Genomic DNA, 23,885 nt, shown 5'->3' with positions numbered 1-23,885 from the left:
AGAGCCCGTCTGCTGTGAGTGTGTGTGTGTGTTTGCATGTGTATGTGTTTGTGTCATGCTTGTTTATTGCTGTGTTTTATATGTTCATACGTGTACACACATTAGTGGTACATTTTTCTTTCTTTTTTTTTTTTTTACAGAGTCTGCATAGTTGTTTTAGAAATTAGCTTTTTGCAGAAATGAATGTAAAGTTTTACAATAACGCGAGTGACGTCGGTGACTGTCTGCCAATAAATACCATGCATCCAGACCTCATGGTAACTATTAAACATGATAAGGCTCCAGTTGATGGCTGGTCATTTAGTTTGCACATAAACATGTGACTCTTTTACGTGTTTTACTTCTCTCTATTGACACAATGTGACTCCTGTGACCCTTGCCTGATCTCTCTCTCTCTCTCTCTCTCCACCTCTTTCTTTCTTTTTCTCTCTCTCCCTCTCTTTCTTTCTCTCTCTCTCTCTCTGCAGGATCATCCAGAACCGTGTCCTGATCTTCATCCTCGGAGCCATCATCGTTCTCACCATCATCCTGGCCATCTATTTCAATCTGCGAGGCCGCTGATCTCCTCTGTGCACACACACATAGATATATATACACACACACACACACATGCACACACACTCCATCCTCCCCAGACACAAATACAAACACACATCCGTGTGATTAATAGCGACAAAAGCGTTGTTCTGCTGTAATTAGGACAAATGGTCCCCATGAATCACTGTTTCCAAAGCCTGACAGGGAGCTTTTTTCCATTTCTCTTTCTCTCCTTTAGTGTTTGCTCTTTCTTTCTTTCTTTTATTTCTTTCTCTACCCACTTTTCTTCTTTCTTCTTTCTTTAGTTTATTTTTTTCTTCTTTCTGTCAGGCTCTTTTTTCTGCGGGGCGACATGTTTTTACAACGGTTAATATGTCTCTACATGGTTTTGCAGCCCGTCCCGACCCCAGGTGAACATTTTCCTTTTTCATTCAGATGCGCACTTTTTCTTTCTGCCGAAAGTTATTCAGCATGTGTCCGTGTGCATGGGCGACAGAGAGCTGTCCTGCACATGCATGTATGTATGTTTGGACATGTGCATGCACAAGCGTTTTTTTTATATCGTGGACGTCGGAGGCGCTCACACACTAAATGATTCAGCTTTTCTTCGCGTAGCCCCCACGCGGCGCAGAGGACAGCGCCTTCAGATGAGTTATGCGCGCTGTTCACGCTCCTGCTTTAAAAAGACTCAGCAGAGCCCAGAAATAGAATAAAAGTGGCGCTGGCTTGAAAAGAGAGACGCACAGGTCAGTTCAGCTTCCGCTCATTTAATCAAGGTGAAACTTTTGGGGCTGCAGAGAGAGGGAACGGGTTTCAAAAGAGTTTGGAGATCGAAAAGCATTAAATAAAATCGATCCTTTTAACTAATTTTGATTAGAAAAGGGACGGCAAGTTTCTTCTGACGTCTTTAACGTCCATATTTGGTCCAGTTACACCAAAACAAACACAAGTTCCAACAACTCGTTCCCATGAAAATAGCAGGCATCACAGTTACGTACTAACATTTAAATCACATTTAATCGTACGGATGATTCAGTTACTATTTATTTATAAGTTTTCAGTTAAGGTTTCTGTGCTAGAGCTGTTATATATTTTGTTGAAGTTATTCCGAATTAACGAATGTTTTCTGTCGATCTTGATTTTGTGAGACGCACGCCGGGACCAGTGTGTGGATTTCTAGTTTTTGTTTTGTTTTGTTTTTTTGCGTCTTAGATAAAGATTTCTGTTTTTTCTTCTCTAAATGGTTCCAACTTGTTTTAGAACTTAAAGCTTTTTGTTCTTTTTTTTTTGTTTTGTTGTGACGGCGGGTGACGCGGCCCTCCTCTCTGGTGTTTACCTGCACGCTGACTGATGATGCAGATGCAGATGCGGGAGTTTAAAGTTTACTGCTGTTTAATTCTTCAGGGGAAAGCCATTCTTTGAAGGAAGCATGGGGGGGAGTACATTTAAATTTAAGAGCATATTTGGTGATTTCTCTGAAGGTAACATCTCTGCAAGCCGCGTGCACACAGAGGAGCATCGTGGTGCGTCTCTTGCGGTTGTCGCGGCTGAGGACATTTGCTATTCCGTTTCAGGGCCGTCGTCTTCATTTTCTAAGATGTAAGGAGTGTGGGGGGGTGGGGGGTGGGGGGTGGATCCCGTCCCCCCCGTTCCCCCCGTCGCCCGACACCCTCCCCTATCGGCCAGCATCTCGCAGGCCCTCGCCAGCCGCCGCGGCAGCTCCGTCTCCGTCGTCCGCTTCAAAGCCCCAAATTAATGGCCAACAAAATAGTGCGCCTCTCTGCGTCCCATGCGGGGACGACCCACCAAGAGTTATCATTAAAGTCAGGGAATGGTGGGGGGGGAGAAAAAAAAATGGAGGAAGGAAGTGAATAAGGAAACACGGAGGTGGTGGGGGGTGAAATCCCTGGCAGTTTGACAAACCTCATCTGGTAATGACCCTCAGTGATTGTGTTTTTCACCCAGTCAGAGCAGTGTGTGTGTGTGTGTGTGGTTGCACGTGCAGCCTACCTACGTGCTGATGTGTTCTCTTCCTCCCTCTTCCCATCTCTCTCCCCCCTTCTCTCTCTACCTCTCCTGCCACCTTTTCTCCTCCTCCCTGTCCTCCCCTCCCTCCCCTCCCTCCCAGCCTGTCAGATGAGCGGAGCGGTAGCTAGCGAGTGAGCGGTGGAAGGCAGCGTGGCGGCGGCTTCTATTTGAAGTTGTAATGGTGTCAAAAAGTCAGGGCTGACTGACAGACGTCAGTCCCACAGGGCCTCATTAAAAACAGACCCACTTGACAAGGAAATAATTGAGCGCCGGCGACAACTCGGGGGCCCCTCCGCGTTTTTAGATGTTTTTATTTTCTTTTCATTATTAGCGCCGAGCTATTATGTTCATTAAGAAATGGCATTAAAACAAGTTTTTAAAAGCGGGGTGGGGGGGGGGGGGAGGGAGGGAGGCAGGGAAGGAGGGAGGGAGGGGCAGAAGAGGGGAAGGCAGGATGTATGTAGGAGGGGAGATAACGATTTGTTTGGAGCCCCCCGTTCTGTTTTATTATTTAAACAGGAGCACCGTCATGTGATACCTTGACAGACGTTGGCTATCATCTCTCCTCCCTTCTTTTTTATTCTTCTTCCTCCTTTTTTTTTACTCATCCCTCACTTTTCCCCTCAGCTTTTATCTTCCCCTCCTCTGTCCGTCCCCTTCTCCACCTGCCCTTCTCACTCCATCTCCATCCCCATCCCTTTCTTTCTCTCCCTCTGAGCGACGGGTGTCATTGGAATATGAACTAGATTATTCATCAGAGCCCCCACCTCCTCATCCTCCTCCTCCTCCTCCTCCTCCACCACCACCACCACCACCACCGCCGCTCCCTCCATTCACTGATTTGGTTTTCGACAAGCGTCTCACCGCGGAAGGCTGAGGATGAAAACTTGTCAAAAATAGGTTATATCTTATTCCAAGGGGCAACAATAGCAGCAGGTACAGACACCTTTTAATATTTAATTTAGACGGGTGTTAACCCTCCTTAAGTGACTGGAGCGGTGTCTTCCATACAGACACCACTAGAGAAGCAGGGAGGGGGGAGGTAGGTGAGCGAGTGAGTGAGAGGGGAGAGCAGTTAATTATTTGATGTCTGAAAGTGATTTTTTGAAGCTCTCTCCGCCTTCTCCCATTCGCCGGAGAACGGGGTCGAGTCTTTGGGTGTCCGCGTTCGTTTTCCGCGCACGTCCTCGGGCTGGCCGTCCTGCGAGAGCTCAAGCGTTTCAGCGCCACCGTGCCTCGCTTGATACGGTCGTGATAAGTGATCACACGGCGAGGCGGGTTTGGTCTCTTTATTTTATCAGTGGGATTTATGTTTCCGGTGGGCGGGTGGGGGTGGGGGTGTGGAGGGGTAATCTCTTATACCACCATCTTGCATCAGTCTGGGAGGGCCCGGCTCAGCAGTCGCTCCTATTCTCTCTGGTCCTCTCGACAAGCTTTACATAGAAGTTGTAAAAGGAAGGTTCCTCAACAAGGAACCTCTGTGATGCGCGACCACCGTTACAAATAAAAAAAAAAAAAGCCTGATGTTTGTCAGGCATTTAGGACGACAAGGGATTGTGACAAGCGTCGTTTGAGCTGCCTGTCCCCCCGGCGTAGGGCGGGCCTTAAACGGGATAAACAGCACCAGTGGTGGGATCACAACGGGAGGGTGGGCTCTTCATCTTCAGGAGTGTCCATGACGCTGTCACACACACACACACACACACACACACATGGTATATTAAAAGAGGCCGTGCAACGACAGCTAGAGAAGGAAACGCACACAATGGCACCGTTTGAGAACTACAATGAATATTCTTCTGTTTGATTCACAAAAGTGCTCACACACACACGTATGGTGTTCGCGCCCCGATAAAGAGGCGCACACACGCTCCAGTGTATGGCGGTTAGACGAGGAGCCATGTTCTCCATTTGTACACGCCACCCGTCCCGGCAGAATGGCTTTCTTTCTCTCATCGTCCCGTCTTTTCTTTCGCCCCGTCAGTCAGCCGTTTTATTGGTGTTTGTGCTCACAATGAAATGACAATGGCCCCCATTATCGGAGGAGGCGACGGGGGCCGCGGGCCGCGGGCCCTACGTACATGGATGTGCTCGTGGTTGCATGATGTGTCCTGTTCTGTGCTTGAGACGGAGCCGGCGTTGCGACGTTTAATTGTCCTTAAGCGCAAATATTTTCTTCAAGTCCGTCTGTCATGTTTTGTTTTTTTTCTTTTTCTACCAGATTTTATCAGTTCATCTTCTTCCCCTTTCACTTCGACCAATCAGACTCTAAGCTGTTCCTAACGCATAAAGATGACTTCTGTGATCTTCTGTCTGTGTTTGTGTTGTTTAACAATATGTGATTAAAGCTGTTCTGAATCTCATCAACCAAGACGCAGTGTCATAACTTCAACAGCAAACACTCGGTGGGGTACGTGTCGACTAGTCGCTGATCACGTGACAACAACAACATGGACGCCTCCTAGAAGACAGGTGAGGAGCCCAGTGGGTCGTTGGTTCATCAAGTGTGTGGAAATACTTCACTAAAGATGAAGCCCATACTACCGTGACATGTCAGTCCTGAAATACAACTAAAGTACTACAGCAATGCATCTGAAAAGGCTAACGCTAACGCTAGCAGAGGAATGGTCCAAATCGTCTGGACAGCAGTCAGTTAACAACTTCACCAAACGTCCTGTGGTAACAGAGAGAAGGAGGCTGCACATCAACTATTTGAGAAAGTTATTGGACCTTTAGCTGCAGAGAAATACCTGCTACGCTATTGATGGTGCTGAGGTGCTGCCTGTTTTTATACAGGCTATACAAACCTGCAGCTCACAGTACGTAGCAGATAGAGAGCTGTCTCTTCTCAGCATATGTATTCAGGTCAAGAATGTAGATTTCATTGCTTTCTACTGTGTTTTTATCAGTGACGTCACCAGAGACTAGTTGGTGTCAACTCGACTTTCATCAAATAACAGTAGATTTAAAAAAATCTGTGCAACCCTTAGCACGGACATCGAAGAACTACAACGACAACGAAGGCCGGCTGTGACGTCACCTCATGCTGCAGAAATGTTTGAATTATACTTCCAAGATATAAAACGAGAACAACCTTCCGTGTTTCTCGTCTGCCAGTAACGTTAAGCCAATCAGCCAATCAGAGTGATTAACAGGGGTCCAACTGGTGCCACCTTTTTTGACCCACCTCCAACACTGAGGTAACCGACGCTGGCTTGGTGTGTCAAAGCTTTTAGGAGGTCTGATATTCTCAAACTGTGCGTCTCCGTTAGATTTTGGCGGCCTTCAGACACGCTTTGCCCATGGAGGCTACAGAAACACAAAGAGCCAGTCAGAGCTAAGCTGAAGAACCCCCTTTTCCTCCATCTCCGTCATATCTCCATCAACTCTCTCCCTGCAGAATACAGCCACAAACCTTGACCTGAAATTAACACTTTACCGCTTCAAAGACGCACAGGTGTAACCAGCAATGTCGTTTGCATGATAATGAAGATGAAAATGGATGTATTCATGTGGAAGGTTGTTTTTCTTTGATGATATAGTTTCTGTTTGCAGGTAGATGAGGTTGATGCTGGGATTATGATTTTTTTGTTCACCTGTGTTAAATGGATATCTTCTGCAATTGCAGTGGTTTTATCCTTTCTCCTCTGATGCTGACCATTTTAAAAGACAACTGACAGACAGAAGATAGAAAGAGAAAAGTGGGGGCGAGTGCAGGAGGAAGCCCAGGTTGCCCGGGAGGCACTCGGTGTCCTGGCCGTTTCTGAGTAAGGAGGGTTTTAGCTGCGGCTCGCTCCTGTACAGCAATTTACTTTGCATACGGTGTCTTAGCAGACACGATTCTAAATTTCCAACTGGGAGGCATCAGTGGAGGAATCACTGTCTTCAAAAGACGGCCTGCCAGTCACGCTCCTCCCGTAGCCGGAGATCTGAGCGCGCGGTGATAACCCGCGACATCTTTCTGGAAAAACGGGGAGTCGATCAGCTTTGATGGAGCACATCCGCCATGACAGGCTACTGAGGAGCTCGCTAATGAACTAGGGAGGGGGGGTGGGCATCGCTTAGCATGAGAGTGTAGAGGAGAAGGGTGGTTGAGTGGGGGCCGGATGGATGGATGGATGGATGGATAGGTGGATGGATGGATGGATGGTGAAGGTGCATTTGTTTGCTATGAGGCAGCCTCCTCTCCTTGACATTCAAGTGGGTGGAAGAGAGGAGGGGGGGTAGAAATGTGTGTTTGCATTGTCTGGAAAAAATACCCCCATCAGTCCGTTACCTACTCCCCCCCTCTATGCAACCTCCGCCTCAGATGGTTGGTGGCAATTAAACATTCATGAGAAGGTATCCAATCCCAGAGCTCTCCGGACAGTTTCCTCCGCGTAGGCCGGGAAGTACGATTGGATTCTTATGAGGGGGGCCCGTTTCAGACCGGTGCGTGGGGTCAATTGAATCGAGAGTCCAAAGGTTACCGAGCCCGTATGATGTCTGTCTTCTTATATCCTGACACACCCGCACGCGTGCAGCACATGAAACGACGCTCGCCCGGTTCTCATTGAACGTCCACGTCAGCCCCCTTCGAGAAATCAGAAATTAGCTCGACACAAGCGTTATTATTTTACTTCGCCGTTCACCGAAACCCGAAACAGCTCGGAACAGCCTTGCAGACACAAAGCTGCACCTCCTAAAACACACACACACAAACACACACATCCCTCTATTGAGACGTATGGATGTGGCAACAAAATGCACAACTTTTTGTTCATCTCAAGGACTTGTGAGGGCCCAAGTGAACTGAGAGGCCATATTGATTTTCCCTCTTTTCATGCTGTGACTCTGGGATTACCCATTTTCTCATTCATTTTTAAAGACAACTCGTGAGATTCTTCCTTCCCTTTTTCTCTCAGTTTTTTCCTTTTTCCTCCCCCCACCCCCGCCGCCCTGCCCCGCCCCCAACGCGCACACACATACTCCCCCCCCCCCCCCACTCCACCTGCGCAGCAGTCGTACCCACCCCTTTTCCACAGCCAAGTCCCTCCTTGACCCTGAAAATTGTAATTCAGCCATAGATCACAGCTGTTGAATATTAGGGCTTACAAAAGCAGTTAAATAAAATATGTTGAAATCATCCAATCCCAGAGGCCGCGGCAGAAATTCTAATCAGGTGAGAGAAAGGGGAAGGAGTCAGCGGCGGGGATTATGGGTAAAGACGGTCGTCTGGATCTACGAGGCGAGAGTGAGGAGCTGATGGAGGCGGGATTGAACTAAAATCTGAGGAATCCTAGGCGCTGCGTCACGTGGAAGGTTTTTGATTCTCAAAACTACTAATATGCCCTGATTACTCACACTTTTTGTCTTGAAATCCTTCATTTTCAGGTTTAAAAAGACGATCAAGGCTCAAAATATACACAAATCACTACATTTGCATCCAACACAGATTGTATTTGGGGGATTCGTGGTTTCTGAATGAAACACATCATTTCAAGTCATCCATGCCATACTGTTAAACATAATTAGCGCCAAAAAAAAGCACTAAGCAACCAGCGTTGCCTCTAGCTAAAGGTCTTCAAAGTCGACAGCTTCTCGTAACCTGCCGTGTCAACCAAACTATTTGTAAAATAATTGAGTCTCCGGGTATTAATGCACTCACTTTATGCTAAACAGGCCAACAACACTTTTGGCCTATAGGCCTTCATTTGACCGGGCGTAGGAGGGGGGGGGCAACACATATTAATTATTCTGTTGGCATGCTTGTTAACGTGAACCACAAAGGTTGACCCAGCTGAGAACAATACATTGGACAATTCTGCTTGAGATGATTAGATTTTATCTTTTTTTATTTTTTCATAGAGGAATAAATACACCGATCAGCCATAACATTAAAACCACCGACAGGAGAAGTGAATAACATTGGCCATCTTGTGACAATTCAGTGTTCTGCTGGGAAACTTTTGGACCTGGTATTCATTCATGTGGACGTTACTTAGACATGTAGCACCCACCGAGACCAGACCAGGCACCCCCACCCCATAGCAATGACACTCCTTGATGGCAGCAGCCATCCCCAGCAGGATGCAACCTGACAAAACGGTTTAGGAACAACTAAAAAAAAAAAAAAAACAGGGCACAAGGTGTTGACCTGGCCTCCAAATTCATTAGATCCCACACTGATCAAGTATCTGTGGGATGATCCAGAGAGGTCCCTCCCCTCAACCCATAGGACCCAAAGGTCACCACTGTGGTTCCATAGTGTAATGGTTAGCACTCCGGACTCTGAATCCAGCGATCCGAGTTCAAATCTCAGTGGGACCTGAATTAAGCTCAGTTTTTGGGGTAGCAGGTAGCGCAGGTTGTCCACGAACCAGAGGGTTAGCAGTTCGATCCACAAATGTGCCACATGCTGAAGTGTCCTTGAGCACAGTTCACTAGATCCCAAACTGATCAAGTATCTGTGGGATGATCCACAGAGGCCCCTCCCCTCAAAGGCCCCCCACTAACAACATCCTGTCCCCAGACACCACAAGACATCCTCAGAAGACCCATGTCCATTCTCTGATGAGGCACAAGGAAGACCTACACAATACTAGGAAGGTGGTCATAATGTTATGCCTGATCAGTGTAAACTCCTAAAATACATGAAAGGCCTGAGATCTTTTCTATTTTGAAGGCACAAATACAGTAAATACTCCTTTAAGTGAAGGTCACGCTACGTTGACGTGATGAGAAAACCATAAACCAGCCTCTAACACAAGCCTGTCACCAGCGTTCTCAAAACTTTTCACGCCCGCCCCCCCCCCCCCCCCCCCCTCCCCTCTTTTATTTTTTCTTTCTCCTCCATATGCTCTCACCGTTGGGCAGCTCCAACTCAGCCGCATGTAAAGCGGCCGGACAGTCCAGGGAGAGGTGATTGATCGCGCTTCAATCCCTCAGCGGTTCTCCAAACACGGAGACGCTCGATTACACTCCGGGATCAAAATGCTGAATTCACACACTGCACTCCTGAGAGAGTGTCCAGAGACCTTCTGGGGGCACATTCTGCACACCGGCCGCTGGTTTGGTTCTCAGGACTCTGTGCTTTGTCTTTGGCGTTCAAGATAATCTGAATCTGAATTCACCTGAAACAACGCAAATTTAAACTCGTCCTCATCTGCCTACAGGTGAGCAGTGACTCCGTCCAAGTGACACCGGTCAAAGCACTCCCCTTTTCTTTACATTTGTCTGTACGTAGGATCGATAGCATTCTTCTTTTCTCGAGTATACACTTCTACAGTCTGGTATCTTCATGTGAACACAATGCGACAAGCTGTGAGCACGATGCTGAGATAAATACGGCTACATTCGTACAAATTTCCAAAGGTCGGTGGAAAGTTTTGAGTTAGTTTTGATCGGAGCCGCGTAGAGCAAATTTGTTCCACCCGTTCAACTCCCTAAACTCTCACTTTGCTGACTTTAAATAAGATTTTTTTACTTTAATTGTTTTTTTCTTTCTTTGTTCGGCGTGACTACCTCCTCAGAAGCATCCGGGGGTCGATGAAATATCTGGCCAGCCTCGGAGGACGCGTGAATTTGTCTTTTGTTTCTGAAAACTCGTGAAAACAGATCGAAAAAAGGAAAAGGAAAAAAATACGACCCACGCACAAAAGATATTCAAACGCTCCTCAGCAGACAAAAAAAACAAAAAGTTTCTGTGTAGTCTCTTGTGAAAAGGATTTTTATTGAGACTTTTATGTCTGAACAAACCAAATGACAGTTGTTTCCTTCTTCTGTGTGAAGCTTTATACGTCACAGTATTAATAATAGCACTGATTTGCATAATGTGCAGGTTAAAAATCTGGGAATTGTGGATTTGTCTAAGAGGGGGAGTGGGAGAGGGTGTGGGGGCACAAGTGGCGGCTGAGGGTATTTATCCCTGTGGATGCGGTGGTTAATGAGAAAGCACTCTGGTATTTTTAATTTTTTTTTTAAATTTAAGGTAAAAGGAAACCAATGGTCCAAAAAAATAATAAAAAAAAATAAATAAAAAGAAATCTCTTTTGTGGTTGGAATAAAAGAAGCTTCCTTATTCAACTCGGCCACAGTTTGCAGCCATTGAAATCAAATGTAATCTTCTTGTATTTGAGCTGATGATAGCGGTTGAAGGACGGCCCGTTTAGAAAGGAACTGATCTTATAGTCGCATACGTCCGGCGCCTTTCAATGGACCCTCATTCAAAGTGAAAATGCATCCTTGATTGGAGGGAGGAGGGGGGTGGAGAGGGTCTTTCCCTGAAACGGGAGAATGGGATGGAAAAAGCAAGTAAAAGTGGAAGACGGCGTTACTGAGAAGTTTTTTATTTGCCAGTATTTTGCCACTCCACAAAGAATGCGAGGAGGTCAGCAGCTGGAGACACTCATCTCCATCGGTGTGTAGTGCTGCGTGATTGTGCGGTGGCCTTGAGTTCCTATTGGTGCAGAGTGGAACGTCTGCACAATTCTGTTTATTATGTGGAACCTACTGTCAGATGTCCTCCTCCCTCTCTCTCTCTATACTCTTTCATTGACCGGCGTTGTCAGCGGCGAGCAACAAGGTAAAAACCTTTAAGAATGTCGTTTGTTGTCGTTTAGGCGCGTCGAGGGATTGTCACGAGAGCCCGGTTACTTTTATTAGCACGTAACAAAAAAAATGCTCAGAGCCATGATTCAATCAGAGGCCCAGAAAATGTCTACGACACTCATTTGCTTCAATCCAGACGCTATTGTGATGCAGTCTAGGCTTGTTCGGTTCGCGCTGAGGTTACAGTTAAAAGGAGCTTTGTTGACGGTGAAGTTAAGAAAATCTAAGCGCACGACCCTGCTTTTGTCGACGATAATGCCGTGGCCTTAAATCCTGTTTGTTGCGACTCTTACTCTTGTACTTTTGCTTTTTATTCTTTTAAGTTATGATAGTATTGAGTTCATCATCCGCTGTGACAAATTCTTAAACCTCAGCAACGTTCCTCTCCGGGCTGTGCGAAGCTCGACGAACGTGGTTGGTATAAAAACATTTGCATGGGTCTTATTTTTTAATGTTTAGTCAGCCTTCAGGACGTCTGTGAAGCTCCTCCGTCATCTACTGTATACCATAGCATGTCTAAAGAAAGCTTTACTTGAAGACGAGTTTACCGAAGAAGCCGCTTGGATGAGTGGTGCAACGTCATCGAGAAAGTCTTGCCCATTTTTATTTTTTTTAGATTACCCCTAAAGAAGGCGTATCTCTGTACAAACGTTCATGCAGAGACAGACGGTATTAATCCCAGCAGTGTGCAGGGTGAGATCACACCAGACTATCAAAAACTCCAAATACCCAGATGTGTACTTGCCTGTTTTATTGAGGATGCATGGGGAGGTAACTTTGGATTTTGAACTGTGCATTTGGGACAGAATATCCCAGAATCTATTTTGTGGGCGTCATCAAGTGTGGTGCAATTCCCATTAGAGCAGGGGTCCTCGACATTTTCCAGGCCAAGGACCTCCAAACTGATGGAGAGATGGAGTGGGGACCCGCTACTTATGTAAATTTTATAGACATTTAATTTGTGGAAAAAATTGCGGGGGGGAATATAAAAAAACTTTCGCAACCCCCCTGCAGTACCTCCGCGGACCCCCCGTTGAAGACCTCTGCATTAGAGAATGATCAGTGTCAGGTACTAGAGTTTGTACAGACAGGTCGACTAATCAGTTTGTCGTCTGCTGTGCCATGACACTTCAAAAATCACGTGGACGAGTCACCAATCATGTGACAATAACAACATGGATGCCTCCTAGAAGACAGGTGAGGAGTCCAGTGGGTCGTTGCAGCAAACTAGCAGTGGTTCATCAAGTGTGTGGAAATACTTCAACTAAAGATGAAGCCCATACTACCGTGACATGTCAGTCCTGAAATACAACTAAAGTACTACAGCAATGCATCTGAAAATGCAACCGCTAACGCTAGCAGAGGAACGGTCCAAATCCTCTGGACAGCAGTCAGTTAACAACTTCACCAAAAAGTTATTAGACCTTTAGCTGCAGGACACGGAGCAGACTTCAGAGAAATACCTGCTACACTATCCCATCTAACAACAGGCTGTGGAGTACTGTTAAATGCTACTGATGGTGCTGAGGTGCTGCCTGTTTTTATACAGGCTATACATATCTGCAGCTGACAGTATGTAGCACATGAGCTGTCTGTTCTCAGCATATGTATTCAGGTCAAGAATATAGATTTCATTACTTTCTACTGGGTTTTTATTAGTGATGTCGTCGAAGACTAGTCTGTGTCGATTCGACTTCCATCACATAACAGTCGACTTTTAAAAATATGAAATCATGCATCCTCTAGCAAGTACACAAATCCGAATTTCATACTTGTTATTGCTAAATGCTCTGTGTGGATTTGGAGCCACGGTTCATGGCCATAGGTGACAGTTGGAATGTAGATCGACCTGTAAATGTAAAGCTTTGCCTTTCAGCTCAGCTCCCTCACCACCACCACAGACCAACACAGCGTCGGTATTACAGCAGCAGCCGCACCGAACCGTCCGTCCGTTCTCTTCGCTCTGTCGTGCCATCACTCGTGAACAGCACGCCCGAGATCCTTGAACTTCTTTCGCTTGGGGCAGGAACTCACCCCCAACCTGCCCCCGCAACAATTTACCTGTTGTGTTTATCAAATTTTGATTCTCTTTTCCAACAGAATGTGAAGGCAGCTGTGCTGACGAAACAAACAGCATCCTCGCTCTGTCTCCAGTCTGCGAGGGGCTGCTGGAAACCAGACGCCTCAGAAAAGAGGCATTAAAATGGCTGACTTTCAAAACCAACACCAAGAACTCTATGAAACAGTCAGCTAACACATCATTTTATGTTGACATCATTGCAGTTCAGATTGGGACACTGAAAGACACCACGTATAGATACATATATTTACAACAACAGAGCTGAGACAGAGGACAGAGTTGTGTGAGTAAGCGAAGTCAAAAGGACACATGAGCTCAGGTTTACCTCAGCTGTCAGGAAGTCTGTGTTCACGTCTGTCAGAGGTTTAACTCCGCGGGTTAAGACGTACGGACTGACGGATGACGGCTATCCACCAGAGGAGACATCATCCGAGGAATGTGGACAAAGACAAGCTGAGCGTGGACCTGGAGGCCATGGCTGGAGAGAACTGCTTCAAAGAACAAGGTGTCAATATAGAAAGAGGAAGTCATCTGGTTGCGGAGGAGAAAATTGTGAGCTCAAATATAAAATGCATATATTTCTTTTTTAGAACTGAAATGAATATACCTCAAGTGTTAGACTTGAGGTATAGGTTTTTTGCAAAGACATCCAAGCGTTGCACGCTGATGAGGTTGTTTCAGCACCATGGACAGATGCAGCGACGTACTTACGGAGTTTTGACGCCTCGACTCTTGTCATCGACTCAGAATTGGAAAAATATTCAGCCATGATGATAACAGGTAACTCCGGACTCAACGGGGAATAGCACTAGCGTATCGTAACAAAATATTGGTGAACGCGTTTCATGGCAGATAATGCGTTATTTAGAGCTTTTCGGTGCCCCAGTCACTCCCACTATATGGATATACACAGATGTAAATATCGTCTGAACAACTCCAAATGACACCAAAGTTATATGGGTGAGTAAACAATCATATTTTATGCCAGAAATAAGGTTCAGGTTGTAAAAAAACTGTAGTTCCCCTTTAATGTCTTCTGAAATTTTCACAAATTCATCCTGCGGACCGTTTTTTGGCCGTACGTTTGACACCCTCGCCCTTACACCTATGAGGAGGACTCTGCTCATGTAAACAGTGACCTCACCTGTCAAGCTGAAATAACACCCCTGCTCCAAAGTGTAATCCTTGTGATTCAGACTGGATGTTTGTTACCAAACCTCATCTTGGACGTGCAGGCGCCTCGCTTCTTATCTTTTCTTTTCTAACTAGACAGACTTGTTCCTACGTCTTTCAGATTACTTCCAACCCCAAAGAACCGAGTCTTTGAAACACAACTGCTGTGCAGCAATAATTTAACCAGGTAAGTCTCATGTCTCTTGTTCTGTGTGAAGAGAAGAGAAGACAGAAAGGTGCTCCATTATCACTGAGAAACCAAAGTGAAGCGATACCTCCTGGCCACAGATGAAATAGTTGTTTTACATGTGACGCACACCGATACTCAGCCAGACAGGGTGGTGATGAGGCAGAGCCCACTCCTCCCTCCCCACCCACCTCCCCTCGGTTACACCGCATCTCCTTAAAAACAAAAATCCCCCGGCGTGGCTTCAGCTCCGAGCCGACGTGCTATCGGGAGCCGAGGTCACCGGTTCATCCGTCAGAGAGGCTCCTCGCTGATGGATGGCACTCAGAGCAACGCGCGCCCAATCCGCTGTAGCCCTAACCGCCGAGGAGAGGCCTTTGCAGGCAGAGAAATAAATAAATAAACAGCAGCATCAAAGAGATGTTCAAAAGAAAAACAAAGCCTGCACACGTTCGCTAGCAAACACACACACACACACATACAGGCACACATCCGGCAAGAGAGAGAGAAAGAGAGGCGGAGGGGAGGAAAAAAAAATACAAAGGACTGAAAGCATACACATAGTTTACTCTCCAATGACACTCGGCTTGAAGAAAATCCAGACAAAACAAGGCAGAGTGGCGAAAATTGGAGCGTTTGATGGTTCGATATTCACGCTGAACAGACTCAAGGAAAAAAAACAAAAAAAACAAACAAAGATCAGGACGAAAACTGGATGCGGTTCGTCCGTGAAATCCACAAACTCCCACAATGATGTCAGTCTCAGGTTTCCGCACTGACACCTTCACCCAGCGGACGTCCAGATGGTCGCCGCTGAAACGCATCTGTGCGATGGCGGACGCTTCTACGTCGCCGTCCTCTCCTCCCCAAGAACGAGATGAGAGCCAGTTGATCCACGCGCCCTGTCCGCAGCCACGACGTCACCTCTGCAAATTTCATGCCCTCGTTTTTGTGCATAAACTTAAAGTATCATACCCTTTTGTTTTGTTTTTGCTCTTACTATTTAGAATAGAGTTTATTTGCTGCTTGCACAGGTATATTACAGTTCAAGTTCAGAGATAATGAAAACAAATACAATTAAATACTAAAGAATACTAAAGTTAGAACGTGCACAAAATAATATATTTATAATAAAGACAAATTACGTTGGTATCACACATGATCTTGTGATGTAAAAAGTTCGGAGTCGCCCATATTGCACCGTATTCGTGGCTGAACCATCCAGTTCTCGCGTCCACAACATTTCATTGCACCGTTAACCCTGTGTTAATCCTGCACACGAGAAATGAACCTGAATCTGAATCTGAATCTGAATCGTTCCTCTTTGACGTCGAGGTCGCTTTGTGTCAGAATCTGAGATGGTTTCGTAGTTTATTGCGTGTAAATTCAACATACTTTTTCCTGATTGCACAGTGGTGTATTGGTTAGCACTGATGCCTCACAGCAAGAAGGTTCTGGGTTCTAATCCATGGGCTGACTGGAGCCTCTCTGTGTGGAGTTTGCATGTTCTCCCTGTGTCTGCATGGGTTCTCTCCAGGTTCTCCAGCTTCCTCCCACCGTCCAAAGACATGCTGGTTAGGTTCATTGGTGATTCTAAATTGGCCATAGGTGTGAGTGTGAATGGTTGTCTGTCTCTCTGTGTTAGCCCTGACATACAGTCCCTGACAAAAGTCTTGTCACTTATCCATTTTGTAGAAACAACAGTTTATAATCTGACTTTTAATTAATCCATTGGTTTTAGAAATGGCTCATATGAAAGCTAAAACCCTCCCAAATTATGTTTGATATACTAAAATAAATTTGCTTCACTGAAGAAAGATTGATCATTTAATGAACACAGAAAGGTCAGATTTTGGCAAGACAAAAGTTTTGTCGCCTACAGAAAGTAATGTGAAAATTGAACAAATCATTTACTTCAAATACAAAAATATGATGCATAACATCAGTGAATTAAGTACTGGTGCTGTGAGATCCATATTTAATATCTTGTATGACTTCCATGAGCTTGAAGGACTGCATCCATGCGGTTCGACAATGATTCATACAATTTATTGATGAAGTCATCAGGAATAGCAAAGAAAGCAGTCTTACATGCCTCCCAGAGTTCATCAAGATGCTTTGGTTTCGTCTTCCATGCTTCCTCTTTCATTCTTCCCCAGACATGCTCAATGATGTTCATGTCTGGTGACTGGGCTGGCCAGTCCTGGAGCACCTTGATCTTCTTCGCCTTGAGGAACTTTGATGTAGAGATGGAAGTATGCGATGGAGCACCATCCTGCTGCAAAATTTGACCCCTTTTATGGTTGGGAATGTAAGAGGTAGCTAATACTTCTTGATATTTTACGCTATTGATATTGCCTTCCACCCTGCAAATCTCTCGCACACCCCCATACTGGATGTAACCCCAGACCATGATTTTTCCGCCACCAAATTTAACTGTTTTCTGGGTGAATCTCGGATCCATGCGAGCTCCAGTAGGTCTCCTGCAATATTTGCGGCGGCTGTGATGTAATTCAACCGAAGATTCATCTGAGAAATCCACTTTCTGCCACTTTTCCAGCGTCCATCCTTTTAGCAGGCTGTGGGCCTTGGCAAATGCCACACGTTTTTTTAATTGCCTTTTGTTTAGTGCTGGTTTCTGGGCACTGATTCTACCATGGAGGCCATTTCGAGACAGAATTCTACAAACTGTTCTGGTTGACACGGGGACTTGAGGTGACCAGGCCTGGTGGAGCTCTGCTGCAGTGGAAAAGGGGCTGGCCTTGGATTTTCGAGCCAACAAACAGTCCTCCCGAGCAGTTGTCTTGCGGGGTCTGCCGGACCTGGGCTTGTCAAAAACATCTCCAGTCTCTTCAAATCTTTTTCTTATTCTTGTAAGACTGCTTTCTTTGCTATTCCTGATGACTTCATCAATAAATTGTATGAATCATTGTCGAACCGCATGGATGCAGTCCTTCAAGCTCATGGAAGTCATACAAGATATTAAATATGGATCTCACAGCACCAGTACTTAATTCACTGATGTTATGCATCATATTTTTGTATTTGAAGTAAATGATTTGTTCAATTTTCACATTACTTTCTGTAGGCGACAAAACTTTTGTCTTGCCAAAATCTGACCTTTCTGTGTTCATTAAATGATCAATCTTTCTTCAGTGAAGCAAATTTGTTTTAGTATATCAAACATAATTTGGGAGGGTTTTAGCTTTCATATGAGCCATTTCTAAAACCAATGGATTAATTAAAAGTCAGGTTATAAACTGTTGTTTCTACAAAATGGATAAGTGACAAGACTTTTGTCAGGGACTATAGACTGGAGACCTGTCCAGGGTGGACCCCGCCTCTAGACCCAATGAGAGCTCCAAAGAGATATCAGCCAGGACAAACTCCAAGTCGTCCTATGTTAGAATCCATCCAGCAACTTGGACACAATTATTCTAACTATTGTTTTCGTTTGATTCTGTTAAATCATCTCCAGGAGCATGTGAGCACTTCCGATTTATTTTTTTGTGTGTTTATTTTTTTTTTTTCTTGCCTGCAGACCCGAATGGAAACAACGAAAACTCCCCCCCCCAAGAAAGTTGAAGAACTTTGCATGATATAACTTCACGCAGTCGTCCAAAAACCCAAGTCTGAACTGGAGAACTTTTTACTGTACGTCTCTGAGACCCACAGGACGCTACCAAGGATGAGCTACATGTAATTGTGTTTGCGCTCGACCTTCTGAAATGCACCAAATTGTTTTTATTGCATTAAAAGATTAAAAAAAGTAAATAAAAAATCGCGTTATGATATCGGTTGACGCTCTTTTGCTTTAAAGAAGCAAAAGAAAAGCAAAAAATAAACGTCATTTACATTTATTAGGATCGCGCACCGCGTTCTCCTTTGTCTCATTTCGGGCCGCTTCCCGGGGAGCTGTAGCTAAATGTTATTGTTTCCGTGATCGTGGATATTGGCAAGCGGGAACCTCGGCAGATTGTGAGCGCTTTGGTCGGTTAGGGAGCTTTGCTTGCATGGCCTTGAGTTAGTCAGCGTGGGCTCATCCCATGAAATATTGAGGAAGCTGGAAGGGCTGGGCTGGGGCCTCATGTAGTGTGTGTGTGTGTGTGTGTGTGTGTGTGTGTGTGTGTGGTGGGGAATGCCTGACGGTGGAAACACTGGATGTTGTGTCAGCTCCCCCAAACCAAAACAAACTCCTAAAGCCCCCCAGTGTACTCCTATAAATCAGAAAAAGTGGATTGCAATATACCTTCCATTGAAAATATACCATTCTCTGTCTTGTTTTCAGACCCTGTTCTACCTCCCTCCCTCCCTACCTAACTCCCTCCCCTCCCCTCCCCTCCTACCTCCTTTCTGCTGCACACACTCACGCACCAGGCCCGGGCAATCCTAGATTTAATCGCATCCTTATTCTCGTACCCTTAATCTTTTTTTTTTGTTTCTTTACATCTCCATTTCCCCATGCAAATCAGTTCCTCTCATCTCTACGATTGTTCTCCTCCACTTTCAGCTCTTTCTCTCAGTTTTTCCAATCAGCCGACAGCGTGATGCTGCTGCTGCTGCTGCTGCCTGTGTGTGTGTGTGTGTGTGTGTCTAGTCAGTCAGTGAGCTGAGCTACAGTACAGACAGTTTAGTACAGTTGAAAGAGCACATCAGACTTCTGCCCTGCTCTCTCTGAGGGCTGATAATATGGGCCCTTCTTACCTGTTAGGAGCTAGTGAGCCGCCGCTCCTCCCTTTAAATGAACTTCAGAGGGGGAGTCAGATTGACAGGAACACAGAGAGGGCTGCCTCGTTTGACTGGCGGTCCTGTCAAGGTGAACCCAAGGTGCTCTCTCTCAGGCCCGCCTCGGCTTTCCACAAGGCTGCCCCGGGTGAGCTGATTGGGCCTTAATGGTGCAGTAATGACCAAAACAAGCCCACGCCAACCTCATGCACACACGCACGCACGCAGCCTCACTGTTGTCTCGGGCGAGGAAATATTTTTAGAAAAGTAGCTTCTTAATTTAGCAAGTTAGCCTCTCGGTTCATTTCAAAGTGTGGGAGAGAAATATAAGGCGGAGTGTGGTGAGTGTTTGAGAAACCATTAAGAGTGCGTGGTCTCGTTTTCCTCCCCTGACAGATTCTGCATAGTAATAAAGGCCTCTCTTTAAGCCTCAGCACCTTAATAGCCTGTATGATGACACTTTATCTATAGTTTGTGCATATAATCACCAAACTAAAGGGGGCGACCCCAGGGCGGGGGTTCACCCGCTGACATTTGACATCTTTATAATTAACTGGGAAGGTCTAATCTCTGCCTTCAAATGACGCGTGGCCACATTCCATTTAATATGCTTATAAGCACTATGTATTATTCAAATATGCTGATGAGGCTCCGGTAGAAAACAGACTTTTTGACACGGGTTTTCCTCTGCCGTCGTGGTGGGCTATGGGGGCCACTAATAGACCTGCAGGGATCGGAGAGCAACAGCCCTTTTGAAATTTTCATTCCCAGAGAAAGGTGAAGAAAGTTTTTCTAAAAGCGTTTTTCTTTCTCTGCTTACTATTTGAATCCGAAGCAACTCCGGAGCTGGAATGAGCGCTGCTTCGTCTTAAGTGCAAACCTTTCTGCCGTACGCGCCGCTCATCAAGCCCTCATTACTCTCTATAAAACAGTTTTCGGGACAGGGACCGCTTGTGTGGATTTCTCTGAAGAGTTTTAATAGCTCTGGCCGGTGGATGTTTGGAAGAACCCGGCCATCTTTAGCCCGAGCGGAGCGGCAGAGCTTTTTATGGATGCGGGCACTAACAGGGCCGGAAGAAAGAGCCTCTTATGTTCGCTTTTGGCTTGAGTTACTTTTGAGAGGCTGGTGGTCGCTGGGTCAGAGGCTTCAGTGAGCCGGTAACCACTACACGAAGCCCTCAGTCCTCACCGGGGCTTTTCAGCTGCAGCGGCGCCTCGCCACATTCACAACCCTCCATCCTCTCAGTTTAAGGAAGGGATGAAGTCAGACTGTCAGCTGTGCTTCTTCTTCTTCTTCTTTTCAATCCATATTCATGAATCACTTATAAATTAAAATATATACAGTATATCGTGACAGTTTCTCTGTGGTGAGGTCATGTGTTGGTATTATTTGGAGATAATGCATGTATCTACACACAGACACAGCAAAACTAAATGATTCACCCAGTGCATTAAGAGCATCACAGAAAGGAATATATTCATTACATCTTCCATCAGAGTCTTTTGAACAAATTTAAGCTTAAACTTGAAGGGGAACTACTGTTTTTTACAACCTGGACCTTATGTCTGGCATAAAATACGGTCGTTTACTCACCCATATAACTCTGGTGTCATTTTTAGTCCTTAGGAAGATATTTAGCTGCAGTGGAGCACCGCGTATATCTATATAGTGGGAGTGATTGGGGCACCGAAACACCTTCCGCGAAACTCGTTCATTTCACTAATATTTTGTTATGATACGCTAGTGCTGTTCCCTGTTGAGTCCAGAGTTACCTGTCATCATCATCCGGGGTTTGTAGATTGACCTCCTAACCTCTGACCTGGTTGTCCACGATGCCCGCGCGGCTTGTTTACCTGTAATTTGCTACCACTAGTTTTTTGCAACATGGCTGAATATTTTTCCGAATCTGAGGTTGTGGACGCCGACTTTGTTTATGATGGACGTCCTTATCGTTTTGAGCCAGAGCATACGGATGAGGAGCTCGTTGAAAGGAGGATGAGGAAGCAGAAAGAGGAACAGCTGACCAAAGAACAACAAAGCGATGCACGTCCGCGAATAGATAACAGGTATCTCCAGACTTAACGGGGAATAACACTAGCGCATCATAACAAAATATTGGTGAAATGAACGAGTTTCGCAGCAGATAATGCGTTATTTAGAGGCTGCGTTTCGGTGCCCCAGTCACTCCCACTATATGGATATACGCGGCGCTCCAAATACAGCTAAATATCTTTCGAAGGACTAAAAATGACACCAAAGTTATATGGGTGAGTAAACGATCATATTTTATGCCAGAAATAAGGTCCAGGTTTAAAAAACTGTAGTTCCCCTTTAAAGTTACAGTAGAATTAGAGTATTTTCCTATCAGTCATCACAACTTTTTCCCCATTCAAAAAAAAAGAAACCCTTTATAGATCTTTATAACCTGGTGCATTTCTTCTTTCCAGGAACTCTATTGTGTTAACATGTTCCATAAAATGTCCTATTTTCAAGAGATGATGAGATTTGTGTACATGCGAATGTACATCTGTAATATTCCATGTCTCGGGTCATGGTACATTGAAAAAAAATAATGTCTGCATGTTCTCTTGAGGACGTTTCACCGCTCGCTCATCCAAGTAGCTTTATCAGTTTTAAATGCCTCACGACTGGGGTCTGTAAAGACCACGTCCTCTTGTTGTTACTGGAGGAATTGAGTGGGCAGCATCTAGGCAGACTCAAGGCTCATCCTAGTTTTTAGTTTTAAAACTTTATTCATCTATTAAATGTTCAAGGTTCAAAATGTTTGTTGTCATATGAATAAACATGTTTCCCTGTACAGCGAAATTTCTTTCTTTGCTGTCCACAATGAATGCCGAACAATATGAAAAATAAAATAGATATATAGAAATGATATTCATACAAAATAAAAGAGAAATATAAACTACATCAGCTGCATGTGCAACAGTCAGCAGAGTGTGCAGTTATACGTATGGAAAATGGGGTAGTTCAGTGGTTTAGGAGTCTGATGGCAGTGGTGAGATAAGAGTTCTTTAGTTTAGAAGTCCTGAATTTCACACTTCTGTACCTCCAGCCTGAACGCTCATTTAAGATACTGTGGGACATAGATGCCGCAACCTACGTACGTTGGTTAACCTACATATACATACGTAATTTACGGCATCTATGTGGCCATTTATACTCTGGCTCTTTTGCCAGTCGGGTTTTTTTTTGTTTCCACTTCCTGCTTCACTTTCAACAATGGCAACTGAAACTTTCACCTCAATGTGTTCCATATTTATTGATCCAAAACAATCAATTAGAAAATTGCTGAGATGTACAAGCAGCCAGAAATACTAAAGCGGAAGGACGCTACTACCAAGCAGACCAATCGCAGCATTGCCGCACGTCAGCTATGGCGTTAGGTTCTGCGTATGGGTCGTAGCTACTGCGTCAAATTGATGCAGAAGCCTAAACTGCAAGGGTGGAAGTGAGGATGGAGGCAGCTCTCCCGTGGACTCTGTGGTGGTAGATGCTCTGCAGAGAGTCCTGGTCATCTTTTCAGCAGTCTTCATCTCTCTCTGGCGACATGCCAAACCCACCGTTGGGTCTTCTTAACCAGCTGTGTGGTGTTAAGTGAGGTCTTCACCGATGTGCACGCCCAGGTATTTAACACTGCTCCTTCCTTGTGTCCGCTCTCATCTCCTTTGTTTTGTCCATGCTGAGGGTGAGGCTGTCGTCCTCACGTCATGACGTTAGACTGGTCACCTCCCTCTTCACCTCCTGGGTGATGCATCTAAGAGTCGTGGGTAAATAGGGCGTATCTGTGGGTGGTGCCCAACAGAAACTTTCATGACTTATTGTCTGCTAATGACCCAACAGTCACTTGCAATTAAAGGATGTGGTTGAGATTAACATGGGCGCTATCCTACTTCTTCACAATTAGTGGTTCTCTAACAACACAGATAAATTATATATCGCTTCTTCTGCTCCTTTCCCTCGCTCACCGTGCTGTGTTCTTATTGTCTCCATTGTTTCACGACTGAAAAGGTAAAAAAACAAAGCCTGAAATAATAATAAAGATCAACAATTGTCTGCTCTGTATCCCCCCGCTTCGGCTTCATCCCCAGTTATTTGCTATCTGGCTGTTAGAGGGTTAATATCGAACAGCATCAAATCACTTTTTTTTGTGTGTGTTCCTTAAAGCTTGTAAAAGCATTTGTAAATGAGTGCTTGCATGTGTTGAAGGCATGTGAGGTTTTCTTCCCGGTGTCCGTGGGGTTTTATTGAGTGTGCTGTTGTTGATCCTGGCCCGTGAATCCTTCTCTTGCCCTCTCCTCTGCCTGCAGGACCGCCCCCAGCCTCTCCACCGCCTCCCACCCAGCTCCCCTCTGTCTCGGTCCGTCCGGCTCACCATCGCAGCTCCTGCCTCCTGTCTCATGTCCCTTTTAACCAAACTGTAAAACAAAAAAAAACAAAAAAAGAAGAAATAGCTCCTCTCTATTCAAGCCTTTGTTATTCAACCTTCTTTTATTGTTCATTTTAGCCGAGCTTAGTTGTTTCTTCTTTATCTCGGTTTAGCTTTG

At 45.3% G+C, this 23,885-nt stretch overlaps 1 protein-coding gene across 2 annotated transcripts in view; it reads left to right on the top strand.

The window, feature by feature from the left end:
• Positions 1-2,921, top strand: part of vti1a (vesicle transport through interaction with t-SNAREs 1A) — a 111,624-nt gene extending 108,703 nt beyond the window's left edge. For both annotated transcript variants that reach the window (XM_084567354.1, XM_084567353.1), the window contains one exon: positions 468-2,921. In XM_084567354.1, coding sequence (XP_084423480.1) covers positions 468-561 — 94 coding nt within the window. In that variant the 3' untranslated portion in view covers positions 562-2,921. The remainder of the gene's footprint in view (positions 1-467) is intronic.
• Positions 2,922-23,885: the final 20,964 nt, after the last annotated feature.

Source organism: Chelon labrosus (assembly GCF_963514085.1).
Source record: "Chelon labrosus genome assembly, chromosome: 19".
In the NCBI taxonomy this organism is placed as follows: domain Eukaryota; kingdom Metazoa; phylum Chordata; class Actinopteri; order Mugiliformes; family Mugilidae; genus Chelon; species Chelon labrosus.
Note: the sequence above shows the minus strand (reverse complement) of the source record. Positions and strands in the feature narration are given on the sequence as shown.